At 41.9% G+C, this 26,215-nt stretch overlaps 1 protein-coding gene across 1 annotated transcript in view; it reads right to left on the reverse strand.

Annotated features, from left to right (window-relative positions):
• Positions 1-26,215, reverse strand: part of MAML3 (mastermind like transcriptional coactivator 3) — a 241,198-nt gene that overhangs the window by 61,273 nt on the left and 153,710 nt on the right. The window contains exon 2 of the mRNA XM_053976481.1: positions 23,906-25,378. Within this exon, the coding sequence (XP_053832456.1) occupies positions 23,906-25,378 (1,473 nt within the window). The remainder of the gene's footprint in view (positions 1-23,905; positions 25,379-26,215) is intronic.

The following is a 26,215-nucleotide window of genomic DNA, read 5'->3' on the forward strand; positions in this document are numbered from 1 at the left end:
CGTCATGGAGGGTTTTCTTAGCATGGGTGTTTCTTTGCAGAGGGCCACGTCTAACATGAGGCAAATTAATTCAGCCTTTATGCCATCAGCTGGTACAAAAAATGACACTGAATACACAGCAGACCCAGATCCCACAGCTTTAGCAGGCAAGCTCTCCCAGGAGGCTGAAAAACAGCACATGGAGTACCCATATTCCAGAACATGTGTAGCTGCGTGGCTGACTGTGGTGCCATGGCACAGACTGGGACTGTTGTGTAAATAAAACTCTGCTTTTCTTCACTCACATTTGCTATATGTTGAACAGACAATCACCACTTGCTATGCCTTATGCCCTGACTACACGCCTTGCTGGAGGAATAATGGAAATCCTAGGCCAAAAAAAAAAAAAAAAAAAAAAAGCACAGAACTGAACAGATGGGCAACATGAAAGAAAAGATACATTGGGAAACTGTTCAACCAGTAAGAGATGAAGAAAAAGAGAAGTTAAGCGACTCACTGTATGTTATGTGGACAGCTGTGTTAGAGGCTGGAAACAAACTTAGGATTTCCTGACACCCACTCCCTGCTTAGACAGGGATAGCACCAAACCAAAACCAATTTTTTTTTAAAATAGACTTTGCAGACAGATATCTAACTAACAATACAGGTTCATATTAAATTATTCAAAGTGGATGTGACTGAATGTCTTTTTGTGCTCCTGCAAACCTAAAAAGAACTTTGTTCTTTAAAGCAAGATACTGGGTGAGAGGATTTTTTAAGGTGCGCAGTCCCCTTCCTTCCCACTCCCTGCACAAACAGCAAATGAAAGCATTCGATTTGCAAGCATTTCTGGACAGCCATATCGTACAAAGCAGTAACTCCTTCTCTTCAGGGACAATGTCCTGAAAGGATGAAGCAAGGACACCTCTCAAACCACACTCATAATGATCCTTAGCATTAACAAGAGTTATATGCATAAAAAGCAGCATATATCTTACTGAGCAGGTGAGAGTGGCAGATGAACTGATAGAAGAGGGCAGAATACCTTATTCACAGCTATTAGCTGAGTGGTGAAAATACCTGAGTAGAAATGTATGTTCAATTATACATGTATTCAACTCTTGGACATGTATCATGACCACCTACACCTCTACGAAGAACACAGTCCTTAACTTGCTGTTTGAGGACCATTGAGTCAATAGTCTTCATAAGAAAATGATAGCCTTTACAAAGGGGCTTCAAGAATCTCCTGAAAAATGTTTCCTGCAATTCTCTAAGGCTCTACCTTTCCCTTCACACAAGAGGATGATTTCTACAGGGAGCAAAATGAACGACGAATCACAAGCTAGCTGTAGAACTGTAGCAGAAACAGGAGACAGAGAGATTTCTCAGGGACCAGACTGACCTTGATGAGCAACTCCAGATAAAAGCTACAGTCCTTGGTCTCCCACCATGATTTTCAGAGGTGGGTCACTTCAGTTATATCTCTCCCTGTAGCAACAGACAGCTCTAGCAGGAATGACACACTCTCAGAGGGCTCCCCTTTACAAAAGAAACCATTAGAAGATGACAGGACAGGCACAGAGAATTCTGACATGAAAGTCAGGAAAAAAAAAAAAGGCATGAATGAGACAAAGAACAAGGCTGCACTGTGTCCTGGGCTCCTCAGCATGATGCCATGGAGAGATGGGATCTCCTGCTGTAGGCCAGTGGAACAGCAGAAGACTTTAGGTAGAAAGTGGCCAAACCAACCTGTTGAGAACTGTGCTATGTTAGGCACAAGGAGGGCTTTGTTACCATTACCCACCTTCACTTTGTACTGCCCGACTCTGATAACTCAAGTGACAACAAAAGAAGAATGGAATCCGGACAAGTTGATTAAAGGATGGAAAAACATGCCAATCCTGAAATAGAACTTCTGCTCAGAACCATCTTCTCTTCCTTTAAGCCTCTGATTTTCAGAACAATTTAAAGGAAACTTTATGTACCTCCACAGCAGCAATACCCATGACCTAGTTAGTGACTCCCAAAGGAAACGTTGAAGTTTCTTATAGCATTTTTGTTACTCTTATGCAAGGGAGATTAAAAGATCATCCCAGAACAGCCAACCTTTAAAAATCAGGAAGCAAATCGCTAAAATCATAGAATATCCTGAGTTGGAAGGGATCCACAAGGATCATAGAGTCCAGCTCCTGGCCCTGCACAGGATATCCTAGGACTCATACCCTGTGCCTGAGAGCACTGTCCAAACACTCCTTGAACTCTGCCAGGTTTGGTGCTGTGACCACTGCCATGGGGAATCTGTTCCAGGCTCAACCACCCTTGGGGTGAAAAACTTTCTTCTGATACTGAACCTCCCTGACTCAGCTTCAGGCCATTCCCTCAGGTATTTTCTCTGGTTACCAGAGAGAAGAGATCAGACCTCAGTATTTCTTCTCAGTATCATGTTTTGTCTTTTTCTCCTTTGCCCATTTTTGCAGGTGCCAGGTTCGAGCTTTCCTTTCCTAAAAGATGCCTTTCCTAAAACACAGAAATGAAGTTACAGGATCTGAGACCTTCCAAAGAAGACACCAAATAAAACTCCGTGTTAAAATGTAAGCTGGACAACATGGATTGTCTTCTGAAAGCATGGTTCTCACTCATCAACCCTTCTGAGACACAGGAATAGGCAAGAGTCACATGGGAATTTTGGTCCCTTCAAATGAAATCCCACTGCCTGAGTCCCCAAGGCCAGTGGCTGCACATGGAAAAAAGGGGAGAAAAAACAATTTCACTCAGTCTGATACCATATTCCTGCTCTACTCACCCTGTGTTAACCTACCCATTGAGTTTATTGGGGTAGCAAATCATGTAACACATTGATTTTTAGCTATTTTAAGTGAATATAGGATTCACATGTGCATTTTTCTTTCAAAGAATGAAGTTGTAGAGGGCACAGCAAGACACATTTTGTTCTGCGAAAGCAGTCTGTAAGTGGAACGCAAAACCTTTGCTTTCTGATATTATAGACAGAGGCATGAAAAGAGAACAGGCTCCTGGTGCCTCCACACATGCAGGTGCCCCTGAGTGAGTGCAGAGATCCATGCTCTGATCACAAGACAGCACTGAAGGATGTCAAAACTGCCAAAGAGCCCCATGCCTGCAGGCAAGCAGTGATTTACCTCTGCCTTTAAGACTCCCATCTTCAAATTTATAGCCCAAACAGGAGTCCAAAAAACGAGCAACACACTAAAACTTTCTTCCAGAAAAGGGAAAGCATCTATTCCAATTGCTTAACTGTGTCTAAACCACAGGTCACCTCCTGTGTGCAGCTGCACAGGGAAACCAAATTCCCCAGAGGATGCAGTTCCACATGGGTGATTGGCATATGCGATGCTACCGACAGGCAGCCTGAAAATTTGGCATTTGTTCCACGTTTTAATTCCTCAAGCTTTAGTACTACAGGATTCATTCTTCAGAAACCATGATTCTTGGGGGCAGCATACAATTTACAGAGCGGCTCTGCACCTTTCCTTTCCTCTTCCCTTTCTCTTCTGGATTTTTATACAGGATTTAAATGATTTTCCTTCCCTTTCCCTTCCCCCCACCCCCCGCCCCAGCTGCTTTAAGTTGATACAGGAGAAAGTAGAGGTCACAGGAAGAGTGAAGACACATAATCTAATTTTCATTTTGTCCATTAATCATGCACGATTTCAGCCAGCCATTTAACAAGGTGGAGCTCTAAAGTGATCACTCTCTAGAGTGATGGGGGAAAATTCACTCTAATTCCCATTGCTGCTCCACACTCCTGTTCATGCTGCACAGAACCGCCTCTCCTTCTTGCAGGGAAAAATGGATTTACATGTCCCAAAAAACGTATGCTGTCCTGGAAGTCTTCTCAAGAGCTTTTTACTATATTTAAAAATGTCGAGTTGAAGCTGTTGGTGCTTCATTTGTGGGTGGCTGGATTTTGTGGAGGTGTGGCTCAAAGCAAATCAAATAGGAAGCTTTCTATTTTAGTACATTTTGATATGAAGCTCTAACTATTGTTACACATTATTCTAGCTCACAAATCAGAAAGCCTAGGAGCAGTTCTGTGTCTGCACCCCTTATATACTCTCTGCTATTTGCCAGACTCCCAGCTAGTCAGGATCAAATCTCCTAAAGTGAGACAATTCTGGAAATTACAGAGATGTGCACTAATCACATGTAAGGTCAAGGAGACTGGATGTATTGGGCCTTGGACATTCACAGGTGAGGCAGAAAAAGACACCTTCTTTCTCTGCTGGAGTTTGATGAGTACTGCAGCATTTGCCACCTTGCAAGATGATGTCTCAGCCCCTCTCTTTATCTCACCTTTGTTTAATTCTTTGGCCAAGTGACTGTAGTGTGCAGAGGGGAAGAAATCCCTCTCTGGTTTAAGAACAGCCCTTAGCAGCTGTGTTGGGAATGAGGACTGGAGAACCCAAGGAGAACTGCAGCAAGGCACACTTCTCAATGATTGTCTATCTCCTCAACAGGAGGGACCTGGCCTCCCCTCTACGTCCCTGGATGAACTCTGGACATCTCAGTTACTCCATAGTCAAGGAAGCTTCTGTATTTCACAAGGTTTCTATGCCAGCTCTGAATGCCCCAGTCCCCTTCCACTCACTGTGATTTTGTCAGAGAAAGAGAGCAAAGGCTTATCCTGAACTTTGAGGTAAGAGACCCAAGGACACTCATACCTCCCTTGGAGGGGGAAAAAATGGGTTTTCCATACCAAAAAGGCGATAAGCCTGAGAAGTGTTATCTCTCTCAGAGGCCACTCAAGGGCATCATTCAACAGAAAGTAAGAATCAGCACTACATTCCTTCGCCCTTTCAAGGTTTCAAAGAAACAGTGGGATGTTAAAGGAAGAGGAGTGCAGGTACACAGAGGTAGGGTAAGATTTGAGTATGTCAAAGACTGAGTTGCTGACAAGCACTCTTTTGGAGAGACCCTGAGCAGTTCAGCTCTGCAATGGAAAAGGCATTTCCCAAGACAGCATTGCCACTCTGGAGTCTTCTGCTCTACTCGGATGACAAAGAGGTGCACATTGACTCTAGGGAAAAAACTGTGTCCTGCAGTTGGCTGTCTGTCTTTCTCCAAAAAATTACAACCTTGTTTCTAGGAGGTTTCTCTAGTAAGATCACTGACTCAAGTAAAGAGGCGGTGATTCCTAAGCCAAATCATTAAGTCCCCAGAACTACAGGGATTTCCCAAAATGCCAGTGCTATATCATCCCTGACACAGGCTATGGAGAGGTGTCATGGGTACCAAAAGCCCTTTTAGGGCAACTCTGATAGAAAAAGGGCGACAAAGAGGGGAAATGAAAGATTTATTACATTTTGTTTCCCAGTTCTGAAGGGCTAACGGCCAATGCCTGTGAAACCAGGAATATGGGAAGGGTAGCAGGGATTATATTTATCTGTCAGTGTTTCTAATAAAATTTACCAGCTGTAAATTCTTTGCTAGTCAAACCAAAATTATAAAGATACAGAGAGAAATTTTTAAAAGAAGATATGAGAGTTAGAGACTCAGTGACATAACTGCACTCAGTTTCTGTGGGATTCGGGAGCATCACCACCTTTTTGAAAACTTCCCTTTGCATGTGAAGAACACAGCTTGGGTGAACCGAAATACTGCACCTGCTGTCAGGAGCATGGAACAAGAGCAGGCAGACTGGCTCGGTTCTTATGATTCTACTAACTTAAATTTTAGTACTCCAAAATAGAATTACCATGAAGTTCAGGAGCGATTATGTGTAACAATTAAAAGAATTTTCACAACACCATTTTTGAGCAAGCCCTCTGTATTACAAGTCACTTTATTAGTTGCTGAGCCAAACCATATTTCACAAGGCAAAAAACCCGATCAGGCCACATTTGCCAGGTGAGTATCACGTAGTGTTTCCTTTCCAGGTGCTTGATCTGAGAGTAGCAGCACAGAGTTGAAATTTTGTCTGCTTGGTTTGATTTTTCCTATGTGTGTATGTTTTCAGTTTTTACTGAAATTATATATTGCAAGCAACCCCTGGATGCACAACCCCGCCTCTCCTAATAGACCTTTCTACTCTGACAGGGACACTCAACAGCATGAAATAATCCCCTTCAATTTATGAAAGAAGTTCCCAGTCTCTGAGTTTTAAACTATTAGTGATCAACACTTGCAACAAAACCCAATATGGATACTCAGTGAACAGCCTGGATTTTAAATATTCACTGTTGGAGGTGACTGTTTGCCTGTGTGTGCAGGAATGACCAACGGTGCTCTGGTTTCCAGGGACACCACCAAAAACAAGAGGGGACTGTGTAAGTGGACTATTTCCTGGTTTAAGTGTTTAAATTAGTTTCCTCTTTTCCCCTATCATGTACTGTTCTAAGCAAGAGGATATAACTGCTTGCAGGAGGGAAACAAAAAGCAGATGATGCGACAGAAAAGCAGAGACAGATACGCACAGAGGCCAATTAATTCTTTTTTTAAATTACACCACCATTTGAATGCAAAATGCAAAGGGAAATGACACCAAACACCCAAGCTTGTTTCTAAAGTAATGAATAAGCCCCAAAAATCTTTCAAACAGATTGTATAAAAAAAATCTGACATGTGTCTTTTAAGTAGATAAAGCAGTTCAACTTTGGAGTGACTGAAATACATCTTTGTCATAACCTTAGTTTTGTACTTGGATCCAGATACTATGACAGAAAATATTTGACAGCAAATAGGAAAAAAAAATACAACAGGTCCCCATGCCTGAACAATAATGATACAAAACATGTGCACAGAATTTGAAGAACAACATCAACAAATACTTTAAATTCTTGTCTACCTTTTGCAACTGAGCCAGGACATCTTCTTCCAAAATAAGCCTGAAAGCACTATTTCACTTTTTAATCACGTCTTGCCTTTAGACATTTTAGATTTGAGTTTTTCTCCTGTACCCAAATAATTCCTTTGAGGGAAAGCAAAACTAAACATTAAAAAAAAAAAAAAAAAAAAAAGGAATGAGTATGGTAAAAAGTCAGTGATGATCACCTTTTTGTTGATACTGGGAACATTTTGCCATTTTAAAATTCAAGCCTAACTGAATGCTGCTAAGGCATCCAAAACTGCACCAAAAAATTATGATCCTACCCTATTAATTTCTCTTTTCCAAGGATTGCTGCGGATATCATGTATTGGAAGACATGACCTACTTCCTGTATTTTCAGAGAATACAAATAAGGAAGATCTCATTGCTAAAGATATTTTAAAACCAGAGGAGAGAGAGGGGAGTCAGAAGAAGTAGGGCAGAGAGGGGGGCTTGAGTGAGGTAGAGGTAGTTTGCCAGAGAACACAAAACATTCCTGGTTTTCGCTACTGATCATGACTTTTTTTAACCAGGGCACAGGGTCCATGTAAATGCCAAGCCACTGGCAAATAAAATAATGTCATCATGTGTACTCCCCTCTCTGGAAGAAGAATATGCCTTTGCACAGTGCTTGGCCACCTGAAGCTGCCCCCAAACTCTGCTGGCCAGGAGCTGCCTGTGCTGGGACTCAAGGGAACCACGGCTGCACTCCAAGCCTTGGGATTCACTTCTGTCATTAAAAGATATCAAATTTCTGTGTGCAGAGGTGGCTCTTGTACAAACCTGAGGCTTAGTTTGCTGTAGGTTACCTCCTGGGGTCCCCATGTGAAAAAGGCTCCAAAACACCCCTTGGGTACCAACTGCTGCTGCCTCTGCTCCAGTACTCTGCTCTCAACATCAGCACTTACTCCCCAGTTTAAAAGCCCCACAGCTCTGAAGCAGTGTATGACCTGTTTCTGCAGTAATAGACATGAACTTCTCAGAACTAATTATCAGAGGAAGTATACACCTTCTCCACAAAACCATCTAAACACTGAAGCTTTACTAAATACACTCTGTTCCCCGCTCAAACTACATGGGTCTGATTTTCCGGCGCAGGATGAGGTAGGATTTTGCTGCTACCAAAGCTGAAAGCCCCAAATGCAACATGACTAAGAACTGAATTGCCCAGTTTCCAGAGCTAAGGCAGGCTGCACATGCTAATTCTCTGCTAAGCCAAAGCATGGGGCTTTGATTTCCTAACCTCAGAATGTTATCTGGCTCTGGTGTAGGATTACTATTAGCTCTGTACATCTGTCCTTACAGTAGGGTCACTGTCACACCATATGTCACTTGAACAACCTTTATTTTTTCTGGATTTTTGTCTTTTTTACAATCAGTGTTCATCTGGAAGAGCCTGGATTCCCTTGGCTTTCAAAATCTGCTTTGCATTGCTAATGCATGAAGCTGTAGGCTAAGTTGCATCAGTGAGACAGAGAAAGACACAGAGAGAGATACAAAAAACCTGCTAAGACAAAATGTTTTCAGGTTGCTCTTCAGTACTAACAAAACAAAACCCCAACCACCCAAACAAAACATCAGAGAAGGTTTATTCAATTTCCATTTACCAAACCAATGACCACTTTTTTTTTTTTTTTTTCCCTAAAGTGCTTCTGCGTAAGTTCATTATCCAATGAATATTCCTGACTTGCAGCAGTGTAACAAGAGAGAGTCTGACCTAGAAAGAGCAGGTCAGGCTCCACATGGAAGCCATCACAAGGGTGGCAAGTCACAGCTTCAGTACATGCAAGGTATGCCAATCTATTGATACAGGAGGAAAAAACTCCTGCAAAATTCATGGAGACTTAATTCTCCCTCTCCCCTCTCTAGTACTGTAGTAAGAGCAAGGGTCATCAGTCTCTAAATTGTCACTCTCTCAGAGGAATAACAAAAGAAAGAAATCAGGGGATCTGAAGGGAGACATTAAATGGGTCTTCTAAGATCAATGGCCAGCCTTCTGGGACATTATGAGGATTTTATACTTCCATAGGACCTTTCCTCCCCAAGGAACTCAAACACCTTTCTGAATGATATACTCATCTCACATGAAGGCTGCATCCAGTGAAAGGGAGCAGAGAAAACCATATCTATGCAGGTGGTCATATGGCAGCTCCTGTGCTAGAAGGAGCACAGGAACACCCACAGGAAATGCAGGTCTCTGCCCCAGCAGTTTAATAAGCCTGGACCCGACTATGTAACACAGACCTGTGCAAGGCAGTGCAGGGGAAAAGATTACCAAAACACAGGGAAATCAGCAGGAAAAAGGAAAGACATCCATGGATTGCTTCAGAGGGAAAGACATCAAGTCAAACCACATATATAAGAAGCAAATGGAAACACTCCAGAGCCACTCAGAAACAAAAGCAAGACCTGAAGAATTGTACTGAAGCTGCAAGGGAGATCCAGGTCACATTCCTGTTGTAGAGGAAGACAGCAGGGCTTTTTCTACTAGCTTAAGAATGAGCGAGTCACAGCAGAGTTCAGACTCGAAGACGCTGAAGAACCTGTCTCTCACTGAAAACCACAAAGGTTCCCTGCCTCACTTCTATGCCTCATCTTCGACTGCTTTTCCAATGAAAGAGTTCACCGTGGAATGCAGACAAAAGAGCAGCATTAGCTACATCCCTCCCAGGGTTCCCAGTGGATTAAAGGTGCTCCTGCAGCCTGGGCTCAAACTGGTCAGATCAAAAGGGTCACTGGAGAGCTCAGGCAAAGAGCTTTCAAACAAATTCAGCTACACTCAGACACAAAGATATATCAAGTATAATCTGTTATTGTTCCACCAAGAGTAAATCCTTACTTAAGCCTCCATTTTTAAAAATTAGTCAAAAAACTTATCTTCTTTGCCTCTTGTATTTCCCTATCTCCTTGCAGTCTGGGACATCCAGGTGTGACTGTGATCTTCCCCATGATGGGACGGTAAGATACAAATGACAGAGGAAGAGGCTACAGGTTGACCTCATTGTCAGATAAAATCCATTATGTGTGATTAAAACTTAACAAAATGCAGTCACGTTAAAAATTACTATCATGAAGTGCACTATGATTTACTGACTAAATGAATGAGAAATTTATCTGAATAAGATAGTCCTAGCCCTCCTGCATTGGCAATGCATGATAAATTGTTGATTGTGAGAAGACCATTGCTTGCTGTTGGATGACTTACACACATTGATTTTTTCCTAACAACACCAATTATCATAATAGCATCTCCACATATATTACGTAAAGTTTCCTCTTAGCAAGCAAAAATTATTTCAGGTCTTCAGGTCCCAAACTGCAAAGAATAAAGATGGAAAGGAAGGATTTACAAACTACCTCCTTACCTTTTAATATGCAGATCAAAGGTCCAACCCACTGGATCTTACTTAATCTTGAAGAGATGGGAACAACATTCAAGAAAGCACAGGCATTGTGCAATGAAGCTGTGATCACAGTGGGTTGTTTTTTGCAAAGTTGTGATCTAATTTTGTGAGGCCAAAAAAAGTCTTTGAGAAAGAGGAATGCAATTCCAAAGAACAAGGGGGAACAAACCCCCCACAATTTCTCCAATTTCATTAAGATGCACAGGGGCAGACTGTGCAGTCCTTATGTAAGTGTGCTCCCATTGACTAAGGTTGTGTAGGTGAGAAATACCTCACTAAGCTGAAAAGGAAAAGCACAGTCTATTAATAGGAAATTAAAAGTGGTGGAATATCTAAGAAAAATGGAGGCGAGAGAAAGAGACCACGTATTGTATTCTCAGTTAACTGAAAATCAATCACAATAACCCACGTTCTTGACTTTGAGGAATCTAAGAAGTGATAAAAGACCACCTTGAAAAAAAAAAAATAATGCCCTGCCATTCAGTGTCCTCTCCAGTACATGCATTTTCAGACTTATCCATGAGGATTTTCCAAAAGTCCATGCTTTTTACAGAGGAATGTGCTGCTCAGGAGCATGAATAAATTAGCCTATTTATTGACATTAATGTTTTGGGGTTTTTGACCCAGTACACTGTACTTAAAGCAGAGAGCAGACACATCAGCTGGAAGAGCAATGCCAGAGTACACCCAGGAGAGCTCCCAGTCTGTGCTGGCCACTCCACAGCTGCTGTGTGCTACAGGAAGCACAAAGCTGGGAGCTCTGCTTAAGTTACAGCCCTGACATTTCCACTCTACTCTGACCTGTGCTGCCCAGAAGCCAGAGCCCTCTCGGGCACAATGCTTGCCAAGTAGCTGGGAAGCAGAGCAGGCAAGCTCCAGACAGGTGGGTGGATAATAAAGGCATAAGGGTTCTGTTGGTCTTTATTCACCTTTCCCGGGCCAGCTGCAGTGGGAAACAATGCAGGATTGCTGCAACAATGCAGGATTGCTGCAACAATGCTGTATTGCTGTGCATGGTGTGAGCATTGCAGCGTTTACTGAAAGGCAGAAAGGCTTAGGGGCCCTGTTCTTTCCTCAGGCTGCTTTCTCTTGAAGGGCAGCACTGGTACCTGTGGTTTTCCCCCTTCCCGACCCCCCAGTCATTGCCAAGCTGGGGCCTTTTCCCCTGCTCCATTAGCACAAAAATCCCAGGCTTTCAGTACATCTGACACACTGTCCATCTCCAGCCAAAGCAGGCTTCTGCAAGTGTGCCTGCAGGTGACACCCGTGTCCCTTTCAGCACTTGGAAAACAGCCCACCCCTTATGTAACCTGAGTCAAGGATTTTATTTTACTTTATTTTATTTTATTTTATTTTATTTTATTTTATTTTATTTTATTTTATTTTATTTTATTTTATTTTTGGGGTTTGTTTTTTTTTTTTTTTCTTTTTGGTAGCAGTTTTCACTCCTATCTGCATCTTGGGAAGGACTGGGGATGTAATCCCCCGTGCTGTTTGCAAACCAGGTGCAGGAATGGGTGAGTGCAAAGGGAAATTTCTAGAGCAGCACAGCTGCTTGGTGACTTCTCTTGTGTCACGGTGAGAAATCTCTGACATCTCCCACTGACACCCACAGCTTCACCCACTTCAGACACACAAGCTTTTTGGTACATACAGTTTCCCCATTGTGTTGTCTTTTACCTGGGGGATGTGAGCAGGTGCTTGGGGAAATACAGAAATGATCCTCCTTGATCCTGGACTAGCAACCCCCATGGAGTCAGATGAATAAAGTGAATACAACTTCAGACTGACCACATACACTAAATTTTACTATGCATCCATGTGCAGCTTTAAATATTTCTGTTCTATGCATGTGTCTGTGAGAACAGTGAAGTTGTCTTCGAGTAATGGGACCACTTTTGCATGATATGAAGGGTTTAAAAGTTACTCTCCCAAAAAAATAACTTAAAATTGCTCTTCCATCTGTAAGACTGCAAGGGTTTGTAACCCTAATTTACTGCATTGTCCTGCCATAGACAAATCCTTTAGGTGTGCATGTCCCTGGCCACTTAACAATAGAAAATTCCTACATATTTAGTTTTGTTTTAGCCATCTGTGATAAGGGCACACTGCAAATAATCTTGTTCCAGTGAAGCTGTTCCAAATTCTGGTAGAGATGGATTAGTGGTCAGACTGCAGGTAGAGAGGCCAAATTTATCTCAGGGATTTATCTCATGGATGGTGCTACTACATTAGTGAGATTTTAGCTGAGATCCCTCCGTTCTTCACCTGTCCCAGGAGTGGTTAAAAGACCATTTAATACGACAACAAATATTTCATACAATTTCCATCTGCCAGAGGTATACAGACCACTGAAAGCCATGGAAGCCTGGAATTTCCTGTGCACTGTGACAATACCCAAAAAAAGGTCCTGTGCTATTAAATGGGTAAGGAGGGGAAGCAGAGAGATAAAAGCTGGATGAGGGGAAACAGGAGGTAAACTTAAGCAGGGAACTTAGACAGAGAAAAAGAAAAATGGCTTATGGAGTAGTGGGAGAGAGAAAAGAAGCAGATAAATAATATAGGACAGATTAAAAGCAAAAAAAAAGCCAGTAGAAAAAAAAAATCCTCCCCAACCTGCTGGATTCAGAGGGGAAGGAATACACACTGGAAAAATAATCCCAGTGGAATTGGAAAGTGCATCTTGGGCAGTCTCAGGAATCTTGCTTTCTCTAGGCAATACCATGTACAAAAATGAATTTAAAATTCAGATTCTTTTGGGGATGTTTACTCTTCAAGGAATATGATGTCACAAAAGGAGAAGTCATCTCAGGACAGATTTTACACTCTCTCTAGGTAGACACTTTCAAAATCTTTTTCTTTGTGTTTTATAAAGACATTGACTTTCCCCCAGTTTCTCCAAACAGCATATGCAAACAAAAGGCATCTTACAGGTTCACCTGTTTTTCAAACCAGATTTTAACCAGAAGTGAGAGATCTGACAGAACAGATTCTACAGAGGAGCGCTAGCATGAGCCAAAGACAAAGCTCCTGGAGTAAGTAATCAGCTTTGATACTGCCCAAGTGTGAAACAGAAGTGAAAAGGAGACAGAGGAAACATGACTTTGTGACAGCACTGCTAAACTTCGGCTTGCTTTCCTATGAGACACTTGGTCCTCTCTAGGCAGCTCCTCTCTTACTGCAGAGGAAGAGCTGCTAACAAGCTCCCACCGGGTGCAAATGAGGAAGCACCTGTTTGGAAGAGGTGTTGCCACAGAATGGGTGGTTTTATCCCAGTGTGTAAGATACGCTTGCAGGGTAATGCATACAAAACGTTCCTCTCACACATGAAAAAGGGGCTGAGTGTGAGTGGGAGGACTCCAGAATGCAACAAGAGAACAAAGAACACAGGGACCAACAGATCGGTTCCTCTCCTTATTAACACACTTGGCTGTCGCAGACAACACTAAGCTGGTGAACATTAACATAAAGAGGGCAAGCTTCCCGTTGCCCATGAGGAATGAAATCTTTGCTGAGAGAGCAGAAGCCACATTCTTTAGCAAATTAGATGCATCAGCTGGGATTTGGCAGAACCTCCTGAGCCAAGGAGTCCAAATCTGCACTTAACCACTTCCTTGGACAGTCTTTCAAGAGATATTAAGTGTTCCTACTATGGACACACACACACATTGCAGCATTAGGAAATCTTCCTGGAGGGAACACACATACCAATAACATAATGCTTCTAGGTAGCATAAGGCTTGAGTATTTAGAAATGTTTTGGAAAGCATCAGAAATAGGATCCACGTAGATAAAATGAAAGACGAAATAGGAAGTCAGAAGTGAGAGGTACACCTTGCTGCTGGTGTGGAACATCCTAGCCATCCAGGGAGTGCAGACTGACCATCAGAGAGTGCTCCTTCATGCAGACACAGGCTAGGTAGATGTTGAGCTCAGAGCTTTGAAGGGATTCTGACACTGGTCCTGGTATCACTGCTCTGGGATCAGGTGGCCAAGCCCTCTGCTGAGGAACAACCAGGCTGTAAGTCATATTGCTTTAGAGAAGGGATTAAAAAACTCCTGGTAATATGTGTCCAAAAAGCTATACTAGCCACAAAGGAGTATGTAAACACAAGTTTTAAAAGGGCTGTTGGTTTCCACATGTAATTCCAGAAAACACAGTGACATTCAGAACACTTCTGAGATACAGTCATGAAGTGCAGTAAAGAAATCTGAGCAAAAATGAGCCTCTAAAGATGGGGCTATTACTTTTCCTTTGAAAAGATGAGCATTACTTGGTCCTAAGTTCCTAACTGGAACATCAGTCAGTACTTAATGATGTTCTCCTCAAGCAAAAGATATATTCATGCTCCTGGGACAAACAAACTTTCAGTGCCATCAAAATGTTCTTGTGGAGGGGCAGAGGGTGGAGGGAGGATGTTTAAGGAACACAGGGATTACAACAGAGTAGGGGATTTTCTCTTTCTGGCAGTGCTTAGTCTCCCAGACATCTCTCTGTGTCTTTCTTCCTCCTCTGCCATTCCTGCACCTTGTGGAGCAGCACAGATATCCAGTTGTGGAATTTCTGTTTTTCAGACCTCTTCACAGTGCTACCCAAAATGAAGCTGTTACTGTGTAATCTCTAATTGGCTGCAACACCGCTGAAGTGGGCACTGCCTCTTCTGACATGTGGTTCTGACACCTTCCACCAGAACAGAAATACCTACATTTTCTTCCCTCACAACACTGAGATGTTTTTAACAGCTTGATCAGGTGCACAGGCCTGCCTGAAGGAGCAGTTGGGAAAGGACTGCCATGTATTCCCCCATTCACAAAGGAGCCCATTTCCCCTTTACACTGGTAGCTGGTGATGGGTACGTGGGGAGAGGAAGCCTGCAGTTTGCCCTGCTCCCTAGGGCTGGTTCTTTATGTGCACCAGCCCTTCTGGCCTGCCCTCCACAAAAGCCAGTGCCATCCCCAGCTAGCCTGCAAACAGGAAAGAGGAGGTGATGCAGGAGACAGCACAGGAGGATGTGTACAGCACAGGGAGTCAGTGAACAGTCCTCTAGGGGCGAGGAGGAGCCCGTGCTGACTTTTCATCATTTTCCCCTCCCCGTTCCTCCCCCGATGATGTCTGTTTACCTGAGTGTGGAGACATGAGCAGGGAAGGAGTCACCTACACATTAAAAAAAAAAACAACAAAAAAGAAAAAAAAAAAAGAAGAAGATTGCAGATTGCAGAAAAATAAAGAGAAGAACAGGATGGAGGTTGCTTTTAAGATAATCACAATTTAGTTCAACGTAGCATTTTGAATTAGAGGATACCCTGTAACCTTTATCCGTATTGATTGATTGTTTGATAAGTTTTCTTTGCTGCAAGATCCTTAACAGAGAGAAATCAGAGCAGAGGGAGAAACAGGAAAAGAAAAGGAGGTCCCTGGCAGAGCAGGCTAGGTGATCAGTGTGGAGCAGAAACTGCATGAAACCTACTTAACTGAGTTAAGCAGCAAAGACATTCCATCCTTCATGCAGTAACGAGAGCACAGGGGAGGATACTGCTTGTGCAAGAATAACTCCTGTTGCAAGAATATTTCTATATGTACAATTAAATTCTTCCTGAAATACTACTGAAAAACTGAATTTCAAGTTTGCTTGGAATTAAATCTCAGCTTTTATACACCCCTACTATGGAGGGAGATGGAAAAAGAGATGGAAAGAGTTAATTTTTAATCCAGTCTCTTGTTCCCTTTACAAAGGGTGGGAAAGACAATGACACTATGCTTAAATTGAAAAATAAACTCCCAGACTACCCAGAAAAGGCTTTCCCAGCAAAGGCATTTGCTAACAATTTGTTTCCTGCAGAACAGAATAGTCAAAAGGCAATTTTAAATCTAATGTCGGCAGAGATACGTGAAATGACACTGAGGCTTAGAAATGCTGCTGAGGGTGGAAATGCAGCCTGAAAGGAGACAGTTTGTTTCAGCTCTTTTAATCAGTACAGAGAGCAGTAAGGGCCCCAGATCTCAGTAATCTACAGTTCATTGTTATATGCCTGATGAAGGCTAATCATTCATTGATTTATGCATTTATATTCAGATCTTTAGAAATTACAAGGACAGCCCCACCCACCCCCCTTTAAATGGTTACTCTGTGGATATAAGATAAGTCTGAGTGTGTTCAGATCCAAAACAGTGCCAGAGAAAATGGGTGGACAACTGCAAAGCCTTCCCTTGGGCTTTCCAGCAGAGCCTATTCTCTTCCAAAATGAGTTGCAAGACTTGCCTGGCTCCCACTACCAGCAAGGGAAAGCTGACCACCAATGTCATTGGTGGGCTAGCATGAGCCCTGGAAGATTGGGCAGAGATATTCCCTGTTCCTCTGAAAAAGAGATGAAGTAGAGAGATCTTCCTGGCCCTGGATCTGTACTGTTAAATCTGGCCAGGACCTGCTGCTGATTTTATCATTGCTGCAAACGACAAGGCCCCGTAATCCCGCTGCACTCGCAGCCTTCTTGCTTGTGGCTGATGATGAAGGAAATTTGGTACACGTTGAGTAATTACTTCACCTGTGTATTCAGCATGGGCTGTAACTTGGAAGCAATGTCATTTCCTTTTGTGATGTGCATTTTCTAAAAGGACTATGTGACACCATAGAAATACAAACACAACAACCAAAGGGGAGCTCCCAAGAAAGAGGTCTGGAGTTGCACCAGAACCTTAGGGTACAGCTGGGTAAAAGAACAGGTTGGATTGAAATGGGGGCATGGAAAATTCCCAGCATTACATTTATCTTATCATTAGAGGATTCATAATTTCAGATGTTTTCCCTTCACTTTACTATTCTAAAGCCAAAAGTGGAAGGAAGAATCAAAGATTTACTCTAAAAAGCAAACTCCTGTCCCAAATGGATACAGAACAGCTGGAAATCAAGAATCCTAGGAGTTCAGAAAACAGGAAGGTAACTACTACCTTATCCCTAATATGTATTAATTTTATGAGCTCATGATTTTAAAGCAATTTTAGAATTTCTGAATATTTCCAACTAGCAGCATTGTGAGGCTTGACTTTTGTTTTAGGCATTCAGAGTTCTATATTTATGAATTTAAACACAGGACTATACATTCCTGCAAAATTAAGGTCTGATTAATGTTTTTGAGATGCTGAGAAGCAAATTGGCAAACCTAGGATTTGTAGAAGGGAAATGAATAAATACAGGGGCAAGAAGAATTCTAAGTGTCTACACTCCAGGAAAAGGTAAAAGGTAAAGATAAGGACACATACGGACTTACAAAATTTACACAAGGACAAATCTAAAACTCAAATATTATCTAAGTGCAAGCTATGATTCAATCTGGATCATGGCTGGGTATTGCAAGAAAAAGGAATCAGAGCAAGTCAAACCAAAATGCTCAGACAGAGCGAGTTCTGGCAACCAGTAGGGAGGTACTAAAGGCTAAATAGACAAAGTACTCTCAAGGATAGGAACCTTACTCTTCATCTTCGGAATAAGCCTTTTCTCAAAATAAAAATGGAAAGTAACAAAATCTAACTTATGACCTGAACTCACTGTCTACATGAAAACAGGACGGTTTATTGGTTTGCAATAAACACAGAGAGTTACAAAGGCCCGTGGACAATAAGAAGTTTGTTATGGCTGGCATTGCTGAAAGCAGGTAGAATGGGTCATGAGATTGGAAAACTAAAACTGATGATGCTAACTTGCACTTTCACGAAGAAATGGCACAAAAAACCCACCCAGGAAAGGGTAGCACTCTATGCAAAAATATGCTGCTATTGGCTATAGACATTTCAAGGCCATAGTGCTTCACAACTGCAGTTGTAATGAATAAAACTGAAGAGGAGTTGATTGGCACACATTAAATCATTAAACTATTGGACCTTGCTAAATAACAGGACAAACTGTTCTTTACATAGCAATCTAGATCATGTTGGAAGGAAAAGTGTAAAGAAAAGAAGTAAAATAGAGGACATTTAATATACACTTTACTTCATGCAGTCAGTAATACAAAATATCTGCTTCTAAAAATAACATAGGACATTTTCTTTACAAATGTGAATAATACACACTATAAGTCTTCAAGAAACTTGACAAGAAGAAAATCACACAACAATGTATTTTTATAACTCTTAAACAAATGGAGAAGTTTCTATGAATCAAAGAGTTACCACTACAACTGTGTTTTATAAAGTGGAAGAGACCAGTTTTTCTGACACACTCTCTAGCAAAGCAATGGAACAACTGCTTTCAGCTCTCTACCAGCAACAACTTGGAGGATTTAACAGTGAATACTGGTCAGCATGGTTTCAGGAGAGTAGGTTTCACCAAAGAATTTCAAAGAATCATAGGGTTATTTAGTCTGGAAAAGACCTCTAAGATCACTGAGTTCAGCCTTTAACCCAACTCTGCTCTTAGGGCCACGCATGTGCATGTTTTGAAATACCCCCAAGGGTGGTGAATCAACCACTTGCCTGGGCAGTCTGATCCCATTTCCTTAAAACAGGATGAGTGCTTTAGCTGAGGCATGGGAGCAGTGCTCTTATACTTTGATTTGGCAAGGTCTAGGCTTGGGAAAAAAACTTGATATTGAAGAAAAAACATTACCAAAAATGAAACTAACAAAGTTTGTGTTACATTAATAAGTACACGCCCACAGGTCACAAAATGAGGAATCACCAACAAAATTGGTTTTGAGGATTATGCCACGGAGATCTCAGCCAAAATGCTATCCAATGTTTGTTTCTAGTGATTTATGCTAACATGGCCTTCTTTACAACACAATGTGCAGATGACAGCATGCATGGTAAGAAGGCTAGGCTATGTTCCCAAATTGCCTGGTAAGACGGTCAGAATCCATCTGAGCATGTTTTGTTAACCCATCTGTCCTTAAAAGTCTACCCAAGACTGATTTCCAGGGAGTTTTGTAAAAGGCAGGCACAGCATCTAAACTCCAAGTCAAAGCTTTTGTGGAAAGCAGTGTCTACAAGTCAAACATAGCACAGACAGGCATTCACTATAGCTCAATAGGCTGCTCAGCAAGTGATCCTCACTATCTCCTTCATTATTTCCATTCCAGCCTGTGTCCCCTAAAATCTGGTAAGACAATTGTTTCTCTGTCACAGTTTCATGCAGTGAATACAAATCTTTCTTCTTTACTTCCAGGTAGGCTTTTGAAAAAGGCCAAATTCCAGAACATCAACAATCTCTTTGTCTTACTAGCTCAAAGACAACCTTCAACAAAGTGTAAAATCGCCTTTGCCATTTCGAAGAGAAACACACCCTTTCACTTCTAAAGGACAAATGATGATTATGTTTTGGAAATGCTCTCAGGACACAGGTCTCCCTTTACCTTTGGCATGCAAAACCAGACTGAGCAGATGACGCCGCTTGAATGTATAAGATTAAAACAAAGGACAGATAATTAAATATTAATATATGCTTGCAGGATGGTGTCATTTCTCTCCTTCATTCACATCCCTACAATTTTAAACAAAATAACTAGTGGTTTCATTAGGAAATAATTGCAGCATTCTGACAGTCCCATGCAGGCAAATAGCTGCAGTCTAGTTTTACTTTTCTTACACCCTTGGAGAATTCGGTTTTGTTTTGACCTCTCATTACTTTCCCTCACACACTTGGCTCCAAACATCAAATTTTGCCCCAGCTATTCAGCAGTTATTCCTTAGGGCTGCTTTTCTTTTTCTTACCATTATGCATTCATATAGAACAGCTGGAACCAAGAAAAAGCACAATTAATTATTCCTAAATTTCCCAAAGCAAATGGTTTTACTTTTCCTCAGTTTGAAATTTTGGGTTGAGAAACAAGAGAAAAATTGTCTCCCATAAAACCTTGCATACATCTCAAAAACTTAATGGAACATTTTAGTTTAAACAACAGTGTAATTTTTGAGAAAGAGGTGGTTCAGGTTTTCTTCCTTTTATTTCTAAAATCCTATAAAAAAATCTAAACAAAGCCACTGTTGCATCTTGGTGGGGAACTGATTTCTTTTATTATGACGTGAGAACCAGAAGAGAAGAGGACCTCTACCCCTGAAATGCCAAGCAAGTTACCAGCCCTGTGAAAATCTACGTGCTGGATTAGCCTATGAACCCCAGCTAAGCAAGAATGGAAGAACACACAGAAAAAGCAAGAGCAAAAAAGGTCAACACCTGCCACACAGTCACAAACTAACAATTGGGTTTAGGGCAGATCAGAGTACATAGAGCAAGGTAGAGAGCAGGGAATTCTAAAGTGTGAGTCTGACCAAGTGGAGAACAGTCAAGTATGAGCTAAAATTAGCAGGAAAGAGTCTTGATAAGGTAGACGAGTCAGGATCCACCATGAGTTTTGCTGGATATAGATGGGTCAGGATCTGCCTATGGTTTTAACACTCAGTTCCAGAAAAAAAATTCCATCAAAATTACCTTCAGGCCACCTCTGGAAAAATCCCTGACTCAAAAATCCAAACCAGTATCTGCTCTGAGTAAAAACACCCCAACCAGTGCTCCTGTGAAGAGAAACAAGGTATAAAATAAGATATAGGACTTAATGATTCAGGGCACATGGGTCGTTTCAGCAAGAGTGTGCTGAGGGCTACAGTGCCAGTATCAGTCCAGAATCTCCACAGCAAAGCAAAGGACTAACACATCTGACAAGAAGAATCTAAAAACCCACAGTGCAGAGGTCCTTCAGAGAAGTGCTGCTTCTGTTGGATACTAGTTGTGCTAGCTAGGCTGCTGATTTAGCACTCTGCCTGTCCAACTGCTCACACAAATACTGAGAGGAAAAGACTTCTTCTCTTCACAAGAGTAGGCAGTGATGCTCAGCGTGCCCAGGACACAAGCCCAGAGCACTGACACATGAATCAGAGTCATGGGCAGCTGACCTCCACAGAGCATTTGCTAAGCCCCAGCTGGACTGAAAACAATGGTGTAGCTCACTAAAATAAACTCAACAACTGAAGCAATGTGTTCATGTAAGAATGCTGCTCGCTACGACAGAAATACCTCAGACACAAATGGGTTTTAATTAGTGTGTGTACACATGCACAGAACTGAGCCATACCTAAATTTCACAGCAGTACACAGAAAATAAGCCAAGGCACTTTATGTACATGTCAGATGGTCTCTAATCAGCTTTTGGTTCTTGAATATGCCCTTGTAAGAGTAACTTGAGAGAAGTATATGGTCACTGCTAACTGTTAGGTGCAACAGGTAGATTCTTTTTCTCCTTAAATATAATTTGTTAAATCATCGTGATTATTCAACACAAACATACACTTTTGCAAATCTCTATCAAACCCCAAAACTACAATGAAAGTAAAACCTATGAACTGACAGAAAGATACATTCACTTTACATTCAGAAATGTATTTCAAACTGAAGAGTGCAATATTCTTATTTTTCATCTGTGACTATCAGCATGTAGTAAGTTGTAGAATCAGATAGTCTGCATCAGTCTGTGTTTAACTTAACTTTAACTTATCTTAACAGTATCAACATTTTTACCCCTTTTGCAAAAACAGTAAGTTCCATCAAGCACATTTCACAGTAATAAGCTTTCTAATTTTTCACAGGAAAATGCTTTTCAGGGGAGCAGGAGACAAAGAAAGAAGAAACACATTACAGTTAGAAACTTATTACTTCAACCTTTCTCACCAAAATAAATCCCTTCAGTGTAGGCAAGTGGGTTCCACAAGTAGTAAAGGGACCTTTTGATGTCTACACAAAAGCAAGAAGTCCCTCATCCTGGATGGATCAATAAATGTGAATTGCACATAATGTATAACAAAGTATGGCTCTGCCTTAAGTTTCTTCTTTGTATGTCACAGAAATGACTTAATATCTGGACTTGTTTATGGAAGAATGTCTAATTCTATCCAAATATCTAGTTTTTCCTACATTAGAAAGAGAAAAAAAGAGGAACTGAATGAGATTAGATATATGAAATGTATGAAACCTTGGCTACCCATTCATATTGTGAAATTGCAGAGAGCTATTAACATTAATTTCTTGACTTATGAAATGGAGGAGATGGCATTAACTCTTTCACACAGGCAGTTCATCCTCTCAGCTGCTTGATGGGTCTTTGAGTTCAGCAGATTTAACAAAAGCAAAAGCAAGAAACGACAAAGCATTAGGCAGCATGACCAGGCATCCTCTGCCTCTTAGTTACAAACTGATATATCTGTAGCCACAATTACAGTCTGAGTTCTATATCATTACTCCAGTATTTCTCTAGATAAACCTTCCCCAAACGAAGAGGCTTTAGATCACCTATGTCTAATAAAATAGGCAAGCAGAAATAATATAAAAATATGAACCTTTGTGCTGTCACCATACATCCTGAACCAAAACCAGGAGGCAGATGAACATTTCTTTTTGCTTTGCAATTAATTTTAAATAATATGTGATGTGGTCTGACCTGATAAAGCTCCTACTTCTCCTTACTGGTTGATCTCCAAACTCCATAAGCTGAAGGAATGACAAAATTTGCTGTATTTCTACATGCATTACAGTGTGAGTCACAGTTAAACCATGCTCAGAATGAAGTATTCCTTGTAGGTGGTGTGCAAACAGCTAATTTGGTGAAAAGCTGTTGTGCTAAAATGATCAACCAACAATTCTATTAGTGTATTACACACCATAGGTGTATATCAGACTTCTTGATGTGTTTCAGTGGCACATAACTTCTGTGAAGGCATCACTTACTTTGGGAATTGATTATTAACTTTAATCCATTTTTAAACTCTCAGTACGACATTCAGAAAATTTGTTCTTGAACCTTCCCATGACACCAGCGGGGAGATCTTTCCAGGGGCTGCACAGCTAAGAATACCCTGCTGACCCAGGGGGTGATAGGGCATTGATGTCACCGCTATTCCAACCGGTTATTAACTCACTACAAAGTATTCCCCAAGCCTGGCAACTGCTGCACCGGAGCTTAGCATGAATACACGTGAGGCAGCGATGCCAGTGACGCTAAGCCAACATGGCTTTAGCCTCTTTCTGAAAGACAAAACACTTGGGGTTGCTAAAGACTGCTTGAAAGTCCCAGAATAAACCGCCACATCTCATCATCATCGTCCAAGCACCACTTAAAGCATCCCGTTGTTCTTACTTTTTCCAGTCAAAACCAAAGGCAATTGGCACCCAAAATGTTCTTCCTTTGCTCCCAGAGCCAAAAAAGCCAAAGATGCTGTAAAAAGCTGGCTTGATCTCTACCCCAAGAAGAAGGGACCAACTGCTCCATCTTTTTGGTGCAATGCTAACTACACTCTGGAAATTAAGCCATGCAGTGGTTTGGGATCCACAACCACCAAGTCTTGCGTTATGAAAAAAAAAAGCAAATAAACCCTCCAAGGAAGAGTGACTTCTGACCCAAAATTTCCCAGAATGGCCCTTAAGCACTCATCAGAAGAGGCACAGGGAAAGAGCAGTGAATTAAGAACAGATCTAAAGTATAATGCAACATAATTTCAGTCGTTTCTTAAGATAATCAGGCTCCAATACCATGTGAAAAATCCAAGAAGCATCTGCAAAGACATTCCATGCTTTCAAGGGGAAGGACGGAGCAAATGGAGGAGACTGGACAAAGAGGTGTTGTCTCTTGTTGGCCGATACAAGAGGCCTCTTGTACAAAGCCTCTCGTTGCCCACGTGTTGTGCACTCACACTTACCTGACCAAGGGCAGGGAGCGCTGCATACGCCATGGGCTGATTTATCATTCCTTTCTGCTTCATGATGAGCATGCGTTTCTGCTCCTCGCTCAGGTGTGCCACTTGAGCTGGCATCTGCGTCTGCTGGGGCTGCTGCTGCTGCTGGATGTACGGCATCATGGTGTTCTTCCCGGGATTTGCCATTGCTGGGCTCATCATCTGACTCAGCTCAGTATTGAAATGGGTCAGAGGTTTAGTGTTGCCATAAGAAAGCACATTGGGCTGTTTGCCCAAGGAGTTTGTGACCAAATTATTTGGCTGCTGACCGATCATGTTCATGTGATTTTGAGGGAGGTAGTTATTAATTGTGGTCTTCTGGGGATTGTTTGCCATAGGAGGCACTACAGGGTTTTGGTTGTTAAAGGCTTGAGAATACATCATTGGACTATTTGGTTTGTCTGCGCTGAAGGGTCCTCCATAGGGACTAGATGGAGGCCCCACCGGTGACCAGCTTGAGGGCTGATTTGGATGCTGTTGCTGCTTCTGCTGCATGAGCTTGGCTCTTTGCTGCTGCTGGGCTGCCATCTGCTTGAGCTGCTCAGCTGGGGACAGGTCAGCGCTGGGCAGGGTCACTGGCCCAGGCCCCGATGCTGGGTTCATCAGGAAGCCATTTCCAGATCTCACCTGCGTCTGTCCGGGAGTGTGGGCCTGGCTGGGAGTCTGAGGGGACTGGACAACACAGTTTGCTGGTGATCCAGCAGGGACTGGGGCCAGTGGGGCACTGGATGCAGAAGCAATGCTGGAGCCTGAGGAGATGTTGGAAAATGGAGGGCCAGAAGAAGACGGTCTGACCTGGGGAGACCCTAATGGGACATGAGCAAATGGAGAATGGGATGGATCGCTTTTTACGCTCGCACTCTCCTGAGTCTCTGTGGCAGGCTTGGGAAATTCGGGCTCCTTCTTCTCTTCAAAGTCTTCATTAAACAAATCCTGTATATCGTCTTCCGGGACGGTGTTTGCCAGCTCATCTATGAGCTCCTGCCACTCCTGATCGTTTAGGTTAATGTCTGAGAAGAGCTTGTTCTGATTTGAAAGAGATGTTTCAGAAGTGTCTATGCAGTTAGAGTCATCCAGAGGCTCTTGCTTTAGTTCCTTGTTGTGCAGGATGTTAAAACTATCATCCAGCTCGTTGCAGCCATTAACAGGGAGCTTTATCTCAGAAAGCCCACCATTTTCACCCAAGTCTTCCAGACCACTCCTGTGAGTTCCACTGTTCTGCAGGAGCAGAGGAGCTTTCATGTCAAGCTGGTGGAGAGGAGAAACAGCAGGCAAAGGCAAATTAATGGGCAAGCTGTTGATTGCCTCAATGCCCGGCACATCCTTGCGTGTCCGCTTGCTGGTTGGAGAAAAGTTCCCGTCACAAACTCCATTCTGCTGTTCCCCATTGAGAGGTGAACGTGCGCCTTCCAACTTCCTTTTGACTGTCTCTTGAAGCTTAAAGAAAACAAGAGGAAAGAAAAAAAATTAACCATTTGCAGATGCAAAAGAAGTGCTCATGGGCACTGTGACAAGATACTCCTCATCAAGCCAGTTTTAAAACTTATTAGGAAGTTTCTCTGATTTCATTCTTACACCTTGATCAATTTGAAAACACAGTCTAAAAGCCCCCTGACAACCAAACACTTCCCCCTGTCCCAAACCAAACCTTCCCTTGACTGGGAAAGCAGAACTGTAAAATATGTCTGTGCTTTCCAAGCTGAGCCTATGCTAACTTCCAAGAAATTTAGGGAGCAAGTTGACTAATTCAACATTTGAGTGCCTAGTACAGGGATGAGATTTAAACAGTGTGCCTAACACAGTGAGAAGTCTGAAAATGGAACAAAAAAAAGAGAAAAAAGGAATCACTAAAATTTACTAATCACTCTGATTTTTTTTCGTTGGAAGTTTCTAGAAGCTTCTAAAAAAATAACTGCAATATAACTGATTGACTACTTACATTGAAATGTGTTGTTGACAAAAAAAAATTACATAGTCTCATTTGATTAGCCCTATGTTCTTGGCTAACACATTGAGAATCACTTTTAAGGGAGAAAAAAAAAATACATACACCCTAGAATCTAGAAGGCGCTTTGCATAATATTAACTCAGTCAAATAATTTAAAAAAGGAAACCAGCTATGTGCTAAGAGCTAACATAAACCATAAATAGCAAACAGAAATAATAGCAAGACAAGTCTACAGAAAAGCAAATATATTGGAATATAATAATTTTATAGAAAAGAATGTATTAACATCAGCTTTAAGTCAGGTTACAGAAGCATAGCAGAGAACT

This window comes from Vidua macroura, chromosome 4, assembly GCF_024509145.1.
Source record: "Vidua macroura isolate BioBank_ID:100142 chromosome 4, ASM2450914v1, whole genome shotgun sequence".
Classification (NCBI taxonomy): domain Eukaryota; kingdom Metazoa; phylum Chordata; class Aves; order Passeriformes; family Viduidae; genus Vidua; species Vidua macroura.